This window comes from Gopherus flavomarginatus, chromosome 3, assembly GCF_025201925.1.
Source record: "Gopherus flavomarginatus isolate rGopFla2 chromosome 3, rGopFla2.mat.asm, whole genome shotgun sequence".
In the NCBI taxonomy this organism is placed as follows: Eukaryota; Metazoa; Chordata; order Testudines; family Testudinidae; genus Gopherus; species Gopherus flavomarginatus.
This window is the reverse complement of record NC_066619.1, coordinates 243,492,976-243,506,477: the sequence shown is the minus strand read 5'-3', so window position 1 is coordinate 243,506,477 and position 13,502 is coordinate 243,492,976. Positions and strand designations below refer to the sequence as shown.

General features: G+C 42.2%; 1 protein-coding gene across 1 annotated transcript in view; it reads right to left on the bottom strand.

Moving 5' to 3' along the window:
• ARAP2 (ArfGAP with RhoGAP domain, ankyrin repeat and PH domain 2) overlaps positions 1–13,502 on the bottom strand; it is a 219,435-nt gene that overhangs the window by 160,535 nt on the left and 45,398 nt on the right. The window contains exon 7 of the mRNA XM_050947298.1: positions 11,541–11,610. Within this exon, the coding sequence (XP_050803255.1) occupies positions 11,541–11,610 (70 nt within the window). The remainder of the gene's footprint in view (positions 1–11,540; positions 11,611–13,502) is intronic.

Genomic DNA, 13,502 nt, shown 5'->3' with positions numbered 1-13,502 from the left:
AGAGCTGCCCCGATCCTGCTCCCCAGCTGCAGCGGGGCAAGCCCCAGACTCTGCTCCCCAGCAGGAGCTCGAGGGCCAGCTTAAAACAGCTGGTGGGCTGGATGTGGCCCATAGCTTGCCCTCCCCTGATCTAGAATGCACTTCTGAAAACCAGCTTGGCTTCAGAGCTGGGGTTTTTCTAACCCCTCTATGTTTAGGTCAATCTGCCTTCCGATTAGAACCCAAATATGCTACTGGGATTTAGCAAGTGAGAAAGCAAGATATTTCTGACTGGAAAGGGTTCAATGCGTTTCCCACAAAAAAAATCCTAGTTACAATAACTTTCCACCTAGTTCTTTTTATAATAAAATTATCCTCTGTGTCTGTACTCAGTGTATCGTTTTTAAGGTTAAATGCTGAGCGCCCACTGGATATATTTTCTATTTATTCACTGTATTACTGATTTATGTAAAGACATCCCACATGTCTCACATTTTTCCCTTTTAAATACACATATATTCAATGAAGGCTGTTCGGACAATTGCAATATATTGAAAATATAATGATGCAATAAAAATCACACATTTTATTTCAAGCAAACACTTCTACAATTTTGTGAAGCACTACTGTTTTGGTAATTTAATCTTAGTGTGTGTCAGCACAATGAAAAAGGATTACACACAGAGAAACACATCATTAAGGCTATATTTTCTTTGAAAAAGGATTTTAACACAGTAGCTATTCATTTGTCAGAAAAAATTGGGTGCTGCATTAAGTTTTTTTTTTTACGGTTCACAAAATAGAATCATAAGGTAACAAATTCCAATAGCAGATGCCCTTTCTAAAAGCACTCAGATATAATTATTTTCCGGTGTTTGCAGGCATCTACTGGCTATATTCAGTACTGTACTGGCTATGTTCAGTACTGTAGCAGCATTACTCTATCAGATTGCTAATATAACCAACAACTATTCTTATTTCATAGTATTTGCTAAAAAACATTTTTCTTTGTACTTTGTTTCTCTCCTCTCCTCTTCTCGACAGGTAACACATTTTGGACATTGGGAGCAAGAAACACAAATGCATTTTGCCAAAATTGAAAATATACACCCCGTCAGGGCAGAGAACAGACCTGGCAAGTTTTAATGAAGGTAAAGTTTTAGGAACTTCTGAGCAACTTGGAAAGACTTTGGTAACTCTAGTTACCAGAACTGGTCCTGTAGCTATGACTAGCTACACAGCTGCTGTAAGACCATGTGTTTTTTACTGGCAGATTAGAGATGGCACTTCTATTTCTATTGACTTTGGGACTGAAACTTCTTGTACTTCATCTAAACACAAGAAAAGACAGGCTGATGATGGAAAGAGTTCTGCAATTAGAAATTGCTAAAATGTTACATTTCCTCTTACCACCACAGCTCATGGTTTAAACCATCCCCTCCAACTAGCCATTAAATAAAATCAAATACAATAAAAATGTTCATCCCATCCTTTATGTTCAAGTTAGTTATTTTGTTGGTAATCTTAGATGAGTTTTATTTAAGCTGTCCTAAGACACTCTCCCCATGTGCCACGTTGTCAGTATTGCAATCAACAATGGCTTTCATAGTACAGTCCCCTCAAAATAAAACAATAAAGAAGCAGGCAAGTGTTAGAATGTTCTCCATCAGAGACCTTCTACTTTGGAAAGTTTCCCTTCCTTTATCTAAAAAGAGTCCAGGTCTTTTGACAGATGGGGCATACTACAAGGAGAATCTATTTACTCAGACTTTAGGGTATATCTACACTGCACTGTAAACCCAAATTCAGATTTGAGCCCAACCAGTGGTGAGCTGGAGTTGGTTCATGTGAAGCAGTTGTTAAATTTTGAAGCAGCTTTAGAACCAGTTGTTAACCTGCTTCCCTGCGAGGCAGAGCTGCGGCTTTGATGGTCTCTGGCCAGGAAGTGATGTAATTCTTCCTCTGGCTGCCGGGGGCGCTGTGCTGCGGGAGCCATGTGGGCTGCCGCCTGGCCCTGGGCACAGGCCCTGTTGCAGCTGCTGCTCCCCCGACCCCAGGCCCTGGAGCTCCTGCTGGGTCTCCAGCTGTTCTGCTGGGCCTGGGCTGCGTCCTGCTGCTCGGGCTGCTCCGAGCCACTCTTTCTGTGAGTACCTGGCTTTTTTCACTCTCTTCGACGGCACTCCGGCTCAGCTTTTTTTTTTTTTTTTTTTTGCACGCTTTGGCAGCACTCCAGACCTGCCCCTCCACGTGTCTCGATATTTTGTTCATGTAATCTGGTCACCCTAGGGCAGGGACGGTGTGTGGCAGGAGGTGGCTGCAGGCAGGGCAGGGGGTGTGGCAGAGGCTGGCTATGGGCAGGGTGGTGGGTACTCACTAAAATTCCTCCCAGGAAAATACAGATGCATGGTAACCCTATTGATACAAAAAATACATACTGTGGCACATCCCTTAAATCAGAACTTTTTATAAAAAAAAGTTTTGTTAAGATTTTGGCAGCTTAGTCACTGAGCCCAACCCCCTCTAACATCCACACGTCTGATTCAGCTCAGCAAGCACTCAAGACTAAGGGCCTAGGCTCCTACTGACAGGTGCGTCCGAGTCCAAGGCCTGCTGAGACTTGCATCCCAGCCCTATCACTTTGTAGCTAGGGCATAGCTCACGCCTCAGAACTAAATCAAAAGGTCTGGCTAGTTCAGCATTTGCACGGCTGAGACACCCAGGCCCAGCAATTGTAAGCCCAGGTTTACAATGTAGAGTGGACACTAAAGCATGGGCTTGGACACCTTGAGTCCAGAAGCACAGGTCACACATATCCAGGTTTACAATGCCCTTAGGGAGAAAGGCACAGGAAGGGATCCCAAAGGACAGCATTGGGAGCAGAGAGACTTTGTAGGTCTAGTTGTGTTGAGGCTGTTAGTGTGGTTGGCTACTACTCTCAGTTTATTTTTATTTTTTTTGTATTTTATGTCAAAGGCACTGGAGTGCCATGCAGATGTCTTACTGTATACTTTTATAAATCAAAAGATTGTTAATCTATTGAGTTGCATAACAGAAATGTACATATGCAGGACAATATACAAATGCTGCTGAAATCTATCACTCCAAATATTTATATGGACTCGCTACCATAATTTCAGAATGCCTCACAATCTGTGTTGGACTTTATCATCACAAAACCCTGCGACTTTGGGAAATATAATCCCCACTTTTAAATATGGGGAACTGAACACAGAGTAGATAAAGAAGCGGCTTGCCCAATAAAGTCTGCGACTGAGCCGGGAACTGACCCCATAACTTTAGAATCCCAGTCCAGTGCCCTAGGCACTAAACCATTCTTTTTATGCACACTTAGGATATGTCTACACTACGAGATTATTCCGATTTTACATAAACCTTTTTTGTAAAACAGATTGTATAAAGTCGAGTGCACGGGCCACACTAAGCACATTAATTCGGTGGTGTGCATCCATGTACCGAGGCTAGTGTCGATTTCTGGAGCATTGTACTATGGGCAGCTATCCTATAGCTATCCCATAGTTCCCGCAGTCTCCCCCGCCCATTGGAATTCTGAGTTGACATCCCAATGCATGATGGTGCAAAACAGTGTCGCAGGTAATTCTGGGTAAATGTCATCACTCAATCCTTCCTCCGTGAAAGCAACGGCAGACAATCATTTCGCGCCCTTTTTCCCTGGATTGCCCTGACAGACGCCATAGCATGGCAACCATGGAGCATGTTTTGCCTTTTGTCACTGTATGTGTACTGGATGCTGCTGACAGAGGTGGTACTACAGTGCTACACAGCAGCATTCATTTGCTTTTGCAAAGTAGCAGAGATGGTTACCATCCCTATTGCAGTGTCTGCCATTGTAAATTGGCAATGAGATGACGGTTATCAATTATTTTGTACCGTTTGCAATTGAAAATTGGCAATGACAGTTATCAATCATTTTGTACCGTCTGCTGCTGTCATGGGTGCTCCTGGCTGGCCTCGCTGAGGTCGGACAGGGGCACATGGACAAAAATGGGAATGACTCCCCAGGTCATTCCCTTCTTTATGTTTTGTCTAAAAATAGAGTCAGTCCTGCCTAGAATATGGGCAAATCTACTAGAGAGCCAGAGAGCACAGCCACTCCGGGTCAGAGCCTCAGAGATCCCGCAGAAATGATGAGCTGCATGCCATTCTCGGGGGTGCCTCTGCAACAACCTCACCCCTTGATTCCCTCCTCCAACACCTCTCCTGGGCTACCGTGGCAGTGTCCCCCCATTTGTGTGATGAAGTTAAAAAGAATGCAAGAATAAGAAACACTGACTTTTTAGCGAGATAAAGAGCACTCACGGGCTGATGATGGTTTTCCACCATTTTGTACCGTCTGCCATCAGGAAAGGAAGGGGAGAGGATGCTGCTGTTCAGCGCCGCAGCACCGTGTCTACCAGCAGCATGCAGTAGACATACGGTGACACTGAAAAATGGCAAGAAATGATTTTTTTCCCTTCTCTTTCACGGGGGGGCCGGGGGTAAATTGAACTGATATACCCTGAACCACCCCTGACAATGTTTTTGAACCTTCAGGCACTGGGAGCTCAGCCAAGAATGCAAATACTTTTCGGAGACTGCAGGGACTGTGGGATAGCTGCAGTCCTCAGTCTCCCCTCCCTCCTTCCATGAGCATCCATTTGATTCTTTGGCTTTCCATTACACTTGTCACGCAGCACTGTGCTGAGTCCCTGCTGTGGCCTCTGACTATCATAGCCCGGAGATTTTTTCAAATGCTTTGTCATTTCGTCTTCTGTAACGGAGCTCTGATAGAACAGATTTGTCTCCCCATACAGCAATCAGATTCAGTATCTCCCGTACGGTCCATGCTGGAGCTCTTTTTGGATTTGGGACTGCATTGCCACCCGTGCTGATCAGAGCTTCACGCTGGGCAAACAGGAAATGAAATTCAAAAGTTCATGGGGCTCTTCCTGTCTACCTGGCCAGTGCATCCGAGTTCAGATTGCTTTCCAGAGCGGTCACTATGGTGCACTGTGGGATACCGCCCGGAGGCCAATACTGTCGATTTGCGGCCATGCTAACCCTAATCCGACATCGCAATACCGATTTCAGCGCTACTCCTTTCGTCGGGGAGGAGTACAAAAACCAGTTTAAAGAGCCCTTTATATCGATATAAAGGGCCTCGTCGTGTGGACGGGTGCAGCATTAAATCAGTTTAACGCTGCTAAATTCAGTTTATATGTGTAGTGTAGACCAGGCCTTACATAGGTCTTACACGTTATGTTTCCCCAGGCCTTTATGCCTCATTGGCATAACCAGCCCTTTTTTCACCTCAAGACATTTGGAACATATAGCTACTAGGTGTTTGCAGATAGAGATGGACAAATGTGAGCAGCAGAAGCACAGCCAATAGCAAACTAACATTGTACAGATGCTTCTTTTCTCTCTGCCACAAGTTACCTAGAACACCCCTCTCACTTATGACTCTTGTGGCTTAGATGTGATACAAGATTATATCACGCAAAGCACCTGAGCTGCACTTACCACCTTCACCTCCACTTCCACCCTCAACCTTATGCTATTTCCTCTCATGAGCTGAAATAGACTACTACAGTTGAAAGGTAAACAGGCACACTTACATGGTCATGACATTGAATTTAGACTTGTTATGCTTGGGTTTTATCTATTCACCTGAATCGGAGACAGCAGAAAGAGCAAACGACTAATTTTAAACACAGTCTCACCCAATACAGGAAAAATATCCCAAAATTAAAGTTACTGCAGACTGCCTCAGCTGAAAACTCACCTCCACTCTTTCACTAGAAGATCAATGCATTTAACAAAACCTAATATGGTGTTTTTAAATCTCTAAGGAAGTTCAAGTAATTGCTGTTACACTAACTATTACATCTGAAAGGAAGACCCCCTCTGGTATAGCACAAGAAGCCCCTACACAAGGGGACTGAAAGTCCACAATGGACTGAGGGAATTGAGCTTGCTCATCTGGCCTCTAGATAGGGGAATGCAAGCTGTGTTTTAGGGTGGGTAAACACAAATGACAAATTCTGAGCATGTATCAGCTGATAGAAAAGTGAAAAGTAAAGCTTTAGCACGGTGCAAAATCAGCACAACTTAACATCCAGCGGCACTCTGTACATATTGTAAATGCAATGAAACTGCAATAGTTTATGAATTATTTATCAAAAGCTACTTCTCATGCACATGAAATAAACGCCTAGTATTAAAAAAATTCTTTTCTGATTAGGACAATTTTCAAAACCTTTCTAGATAAGCAATCAAATGAGAAAGATTCAGCTATTTCCTTCCTCACCAGAAGTACCCATATTAATATCACAACAGGTCAAAAGTTCTCAGATGGAAGGGTTTTCTGTCAGAGAGGGCAGATTAATCAAAATCTAGCCTTTTTGTGGAGGTGGCTTGATTTTGATTTAGGTCTGACAGAACCTTCCCTCATTCCCTGACAGCTTGCCTGGCCGGTTCCTAAGCAGCCAGCCTGGAGAACTGCTGGGAGTCCCGGCTTCCAGGCTCCTGGCTTTTCGGCAGGCCAGACTCTGAAAGCAATGTCTGAGCCAGGAGCCAGTTCTCCCAGCTCTCCTTCAACTCAGTAGGCAGAATTTTGTTTCAAAACAAACCATTTTGACTTTTCAATAACAACAACCACCTGCATTCTGTTTTACGTATAATTTTTACATTTTTTGTTTTCATTCCAAATCACAATGAAATCAGATTCTGAAATCATACACGAAACGGATTTACCATTTTCAGTACCGCTCTAATTAATATGTCCCAGCTCCCCACATTTTTGAAATTACCTTACCATACCAACATTTTTGCTTTACTATAATTTAGGTTTTGTGGAATTGTAATTCCTTCCATCAAAAACAGACAGCACATTGAGACAAAAAAAACATGCAGATTTGGTAGCTGAAAAGCAGCCTCAGACTGCATTTTCCTTTTATAAAACTCTCTCCGCTTAACCACACTCAGTTAAGGATGTAACCACACAGGATGTTGCTCTCACCACACTAGCTCGCTCAAGCCTATGTACATATAAGAAATGAGCAGCATCAGTGGCTCAGTGAAGATCAGTATCAAGGACAATGACTGCTTGCAGGAAATTGGACATTTTTCTTCATATATTATATTTGGGTATGAGAGAAAGAAAAATGTGTACTTATTAAAATAGAACCACTCTACTGGTTTGATATTGCTGAACAAGGTCAGAGAAAATGATTCAGAAAACTCGATAAGACCCTCCTGCTTAGAAGGACTGAGTATAAGTGTGTGGGGGTGTCACACATACAACTCCCTCACTCCCCCCACCTCTTTATTTTTCTTTTAACTTATTTGCCATTTGGCAAACTTCTCCTTCTCACTCCATCACCTTCTGCAAGTTCTCAATTAAAGTGACGCAGACAAGGTAATTTAGCACATGTAGTGTTCCAAGATAAAATACAGAAATAGTTTTAAACTTCTCAGCATCTACCCAGCATTAGTATATATCTGTGAATGCTGCGTGTGATTAAAAGTTGCCAAGGACTAGCAGTAGCTACGTAAAACTGGTTAGTTTGGCACCTCACAATATGGATTTGCTTATTATTATTAATTTGTGTTAGTATTTGTGAAAACAGTATGAAACTAAACATTTAAAATACAGAAAACATTCTCTGTCAGAGTAGAACCTGATTTCTGAAGATGTTGCACAGAGGAGCACACTGAACACTTGTCTTCACTGCAGCATTGGTTCCAGGTATAACTCATGTGTTTCCCCAAACCCAAAACCCATCAAAAATCTCTAGTTCAAGTTAAGTGCTGCTTTAAACTTGAGCAAGCTGCCCTGTCAGAGGTATGGGTTAAAGCTCAAGTGCTCTGGACCGAGAAATGCAGCTACTCTGTGCAGCTAATAAAATTCACACTGTGTTTCTTGAGTGTTGTTTTGAGTGTGACTGTTCTCAACCAAGCTATGTTAACTTGGGAGATGTTAGTTTGAGTTATCCACACTCTAGTTAACACCACCATGAAGATAAGACTCTATATATACACAGACTCTTTAGATCACTTTTAAAATAAAGGAATAACTATTAAAAGTGACTTGTGGGCTTACAGGCAATAAAACATTGCATTTTATCTCTGTTATCCTCAGCCTGCAGTTAAATCTCAAAGCAAAACCCTAGAAGAAACATTGCACACATAATTCTCTCCCTGGTGAGAGGTTGAAACACACATACAGATTTCAGTCATGATACTCAACACACTACTGGAAGGAACCTGGATGCTACAGTGCAAAGGGGTATTGCTGGCACATGATAGCATATATCACATTAGTAGATAAGCAGGTCAGGAAGCGAGGAAACACACTGACAGAATGAGATGGGTACCCACACGTCACCTACTACAGGACAGGCCTAACAAGGAATATAACAGAACACCATTGGCCATCATGTACAGCCCCAAGCTAAAACCTCTCCAGCGCATAATCGACGATCTACAACCTATTCTGGAAAATGATCCCTCATTCTGACAGACCTTGGGAGACAGGCAAGTCCTCGCTCACAGACAGCCCCCCCCCACGTGAAGCAAATACTCACCAGCAACTCAGCAACTACACGCCACACCACAGAAACACTAACTCAGGAACCAATCCCTGTAACAAATCCCGTTCCCTATTCTATCCCCATATCTACCTTAGCAACACTATCAGAGGACCAAACCACATCAGCCACACCACCAGGGGCTCATTGACCTGCACATCTACTAATGTGATATATGCCATCATGTGCCAGCAATGCTCCTCTGCCATGTACATTGGCCAAACTGGACAATCTCTACGTAAAAGAATAAATGGACACAAATCAGACATCACGAATGGTAACATACAAAAGCCAGTAGGAGAACACTTCAATCTCCCTGAACATTCAATAACAGATTTAAAAGTAGCCATCCTGCAATAAAAAAAACTTCAAAAACAGACTTCAAAGAGAAACTACAGAGTTACAATTCATTTGCAAATTGACCACCATTAATTTGGGCTTGATTAGGGATTGAGACTGGCTGGCTCACTATAAAAACAATTTTCCCTCTCTTGGTATTGATGCCTCCTCATCAGTTATTGGGAGTGGACTACCTCTACCCTGACTGAATTGGCCTTGTTAACGCTGGTTCTCCATTTGTAAGGTAACTCCCTTCTCTTCATGTGCCAGTATATTTATGCTTGCATCTGTAATTTTCACTCCATGCATCTGCAGAAGTGAGGGGGTTTTAGCCACAAAAGCTTATGCCCAAATAAATCTGTTAGACTTGAAGGTGCCACCGGACTCCTCATTGTCAAGATATTTAGTGTAGTTAGAGATCTACAGGCTCTGCAATTATCTGCATAAGTATGACTATGTCACATGGTCAGTTTGCATATGTATCCAGCAAAAACATGCTTTCCTAATCCAAGGGTGAGAAGAATCGGGGGCTAAGGAGATGTTAAGTCAGGCTTTTATAGGCTCCTTATTGCCTTGTTCCCCAAAACAAATTCCTACCTATGCTGGGGTTTATGAGGGATCCTCAGAAGGCATCCTTATGACTGGCTTCTCCCATTTCTGCACCAAATGTAGTAAGGGCTGAGGTGGCAGGGAGGCTCTCATCCCAAGTATTAATCTTCAGTTATCTTTCTAATTGTTTTACCTAGTACAGATGTATGGCTCAATAATCGATAATAAAGTCAGTTTTAGCACCTTTTCTCTTCAATACATTAGTTACAGTGGTGACCATGCTTCAGTTAAATGCTGAATTCTCTATATTGTTAGTGGCTTTTCTTTGTCGAGTGAATGCCATCTAGGACTAGTGATTCACTGCCATCTGAATCTTGAAATTATTCTATCACTTTCTCCATCCCCTTGATCATGCCTTACTTTTACATGGAATATAACAAAGTAATCTTGGGTAGGCCTTCTCCCCAATTAATTTACATGGTGAAGATTCATGAAAAGAAATCATTCAGCTTTTGTCTAATCTCCTTATCCTCTTCAGTGTAGTCCTTATGCCCTGGTAGTATATCAGACCATTCTACGCTATAAATTTCTCATTTGTTCTTAAGGATCTAAATAAACATAATATAAAGTCCCTACCGGAGTTTGATTATTAGTCTCCACCATAGCTTTCAGAAAAGTCACAGCCTTTGCAAAGAGAGATGGACTTGGTCACTGATGTTTTGTTTTAGACAGGCACTCTTATTGTTTCTTTGCCAGAAAATGCTCTTGGTGTTTCAAATAAACTCATATCCATACATTCTCAGCCCCAACACACACATACACACACAGATGTGTGTCTTGATCTGGAGTTTAGTTCAGTTCATTTTCTTCTACTTAAAAGAAGCTCGGGATCTTGTGAACCATAGGGCAAGAGGTAGTCCTCTTGTGGGTCAATACTGCTTGAGAGATAGGAAGCAAAGAACATGAATAAATGGCCAACTTTCAGCATCAAAATGTCTAGGTACCCAGGAGATGAGTCCTGGAACTGACAGTGTTCAATATATTTAGCAGTGATCTGGAATAGTAGTAGAGAGAAACGTTACATAAAACTCCTATATAACCAGTTTTCAACAAGGAACAAGACGTCTTTTGATGAAAAGCTGATACAACTAATTTAAAACGGAAAAAAAGTTATTTTGTACAACATATATCAAAAGATAACTTACCTATGAAATTCACAGTTGCCAAGACAAATAGTTTAATAAGATTTTTCAACACAAGACAACACACACACACACACACACACACACACACACACACACACACACACACACTCACAGAGGACAGTAGTGGGAGTAACAAGAGCTGCTTCATTTACACTAACTGTGGCAAAAGTTTAGCAGCCATCAATTCTCAGGTTTGGAAGTATAAGCCAATAGCCAGTGAGGGTCAGGAAGAAATTCTTTCCACTCCCCAATTCCATAGCACTATACAGCTTAGAATACTGTTGGCTTTATATACAAGCGAATTGAGATAAAAGCTAGTCAGTCTTGTCCAATATGGTGATTCCCAGAAGAAAGTTAAAATTAGGAACAGAAACCACACACTGATTAATGAAAAAAATGTGTGCCAAATTCAATCCCTTTTTCAAGCTTATCAGCGCTGATCCATCATGCTCAGCTTGCCAGGACAAAAGTCACTACCGTCGGCTAAATAGAATTTGATCCCTGCAGTGTGATTTGCATGAACTTGTTCAGTTTTGCAGATTTTCTGCAGTACACACGTCTCCTACAAAAACATCAGAAGTTCTGAGAATATGTCTCTGGAAAGGTCAGGAAGGGGATCAGAAAAAAAGAAATATTAGCTGAAGATGCCAATAGTATCTTCAAACGTTTAATATAGTGTCACACCCTAATATTTTGCAAGCGAAAATACTATTTAGAAACAAGTTATAAACAAATACTAAGTTATATTCTTTTATGTTACAGTAAGCATAGCTCATCTGCACTTTACCTTTCCAGTTAAACGATAGGAAACCAAAACACTTATTTAAACAGACACACACACACAAACAGAGGTGCTTACCTTATCATTATTGTAATAAGAAATACTGTCTCCATCAAACTTAACCCAGCGCTTCTGAAACATACGTTTTCTGTAAATTAAAAATTAAATATTTGTAAATGATTATAAAAAGCAAGTTAGTACCATATTGAAAAGTTCCCAGTAGCAAATAGAGAACAATAGGATGAGTGGAAGCATTCAGTATTTAGGCCTAAACATTTACAAAATTAGAACAGTCTCATTTTTCAGTTCAGCCACATTATCTTTTCAATATTTTGAAATATTGGTTTCAGACACAAGAAAAAAAAGATCACTACCATTAGGTGCAGTGTTGCCAATTTATTTATGATATATTTCATATTTTTATAAACATTATAATCTTCCCTATCACAACCACCTTTTTTGATTATATTGATAATATTAAAAAATAAAAACTGAAGCACTTTTAGTAATTTACTTTTACAACTTAGTAGGCAATGAATTTTAAACCACATGTGGGATCTGGAAGAAACAAGATGTTTTCTCTCACATCTCATCTCCCTCTCCCTGCAGACAAAATCTACTTGTACTTCCATGTCAGTACATCCCACTAGTGGGACAGGAAGTGAAGGCATCGTCTACTCAACGGGGTTAGGTCGAATTTAGTTGTGTTAGGTCAATTTAAAAATGACTGTGTCCACACAACCAACCCTGTTCCGTCGACCTAAAGGGCTCTTAAAATCAACTTCTGTACTCCTCCCCGGCAAGGGGAGTAGTGCTAAAATCGACTTTGCTGGGTCGAATTTGGGGTAGTGTGGATGCAAATCGATGGTATTGGCCTCCAGGAGCTATCCCAGAGTGCTCCATTGTGACCGCTCTGGACAGCACTTTGAACTCTGATGCACTAGCCAGGTATACAGGAAAAGCCCTGGGAACTTTTGAATTTCATTTCCTGTTTGGTCAGTGTGGCAAACTCAGCAGCACAGGTGACCATCCAATCCCCGCAGAATCGTAGAGCGCAGAATGTTTCTGCGCTCCCCCTATCATCTCCATCCATGAGGTTATCACAGATTAGAAGGCAAAAATAATGCACTCATGATGACATGTTTTCCGAGCTCATGCAGTCCTCTTGCAGTGATAGGACACAGCTTAATGCTGTGGCATTCAGTGGCAGAGGCCAAGAAAGAATTAAGTGAGCACAAAGAGCGGAGGCAGGATGCGATGCTGAGGCTAATCGGGGAGCAAACAGACACGATGAAGCGTCTGTTGGAGCTGTAGGAAAGCCAACAAGAGCACAGACCCCTGTTACATCCACTGTATAACTGCCTAGCCTCCTCCCCATGTTCCATAGCCTCCTCATCCAGATACCCAAGAATACCAGGGGGCAGGGGGGGGGAGGGAGAGGCTCCGGGCTCCCAGCCACTCCACTGCAGAGGATGGCCCAAGCAACAGAAGGCTGTCATTCAAATTGTTCGATTTTTAGTGTGGCTACAATAAGTAATGTGGCCTTGCCCTGCCCTCCTCTCTCACCCCATCCGGGCTACCTTGTCCGTTACTGATTTTTTTTAAAAAAAGAGAGATAAAGAATGAATGCATGGTTTCAAAATAATAGTTACTTTATTTCAAAGCGGGGAGGGTGGCTGGCTTGCAGGGAATTAAAATCAACAAAGGGGGTGGGTTTGCATCAAGGAGAAACATACACAACTGTCACACCAAAGCCTGGCCAGTCATGAAACTGGTTTTCAAAGCCTCTCAGATGTGCAGCGTGTCTTGCTGTGCTCTTCTAATCGCCCTCATGTCTGGCGCGAAATGATTGTCTGCCGTTGCTTTCATAGAGGGAGGGGCGACTGATGACTTGTACCCAAAACCACTGGCAACAATGTTTTTGCCCCATCAGGCATTGGGAGCTTAACCCAGTATTCCAGTGGGCAGCAGAGACTGCGGGATTTGTGGGATAGCTACCCACAGTGCACTGCTCCGTAAGTCGATGCTAGCCATGGTAGT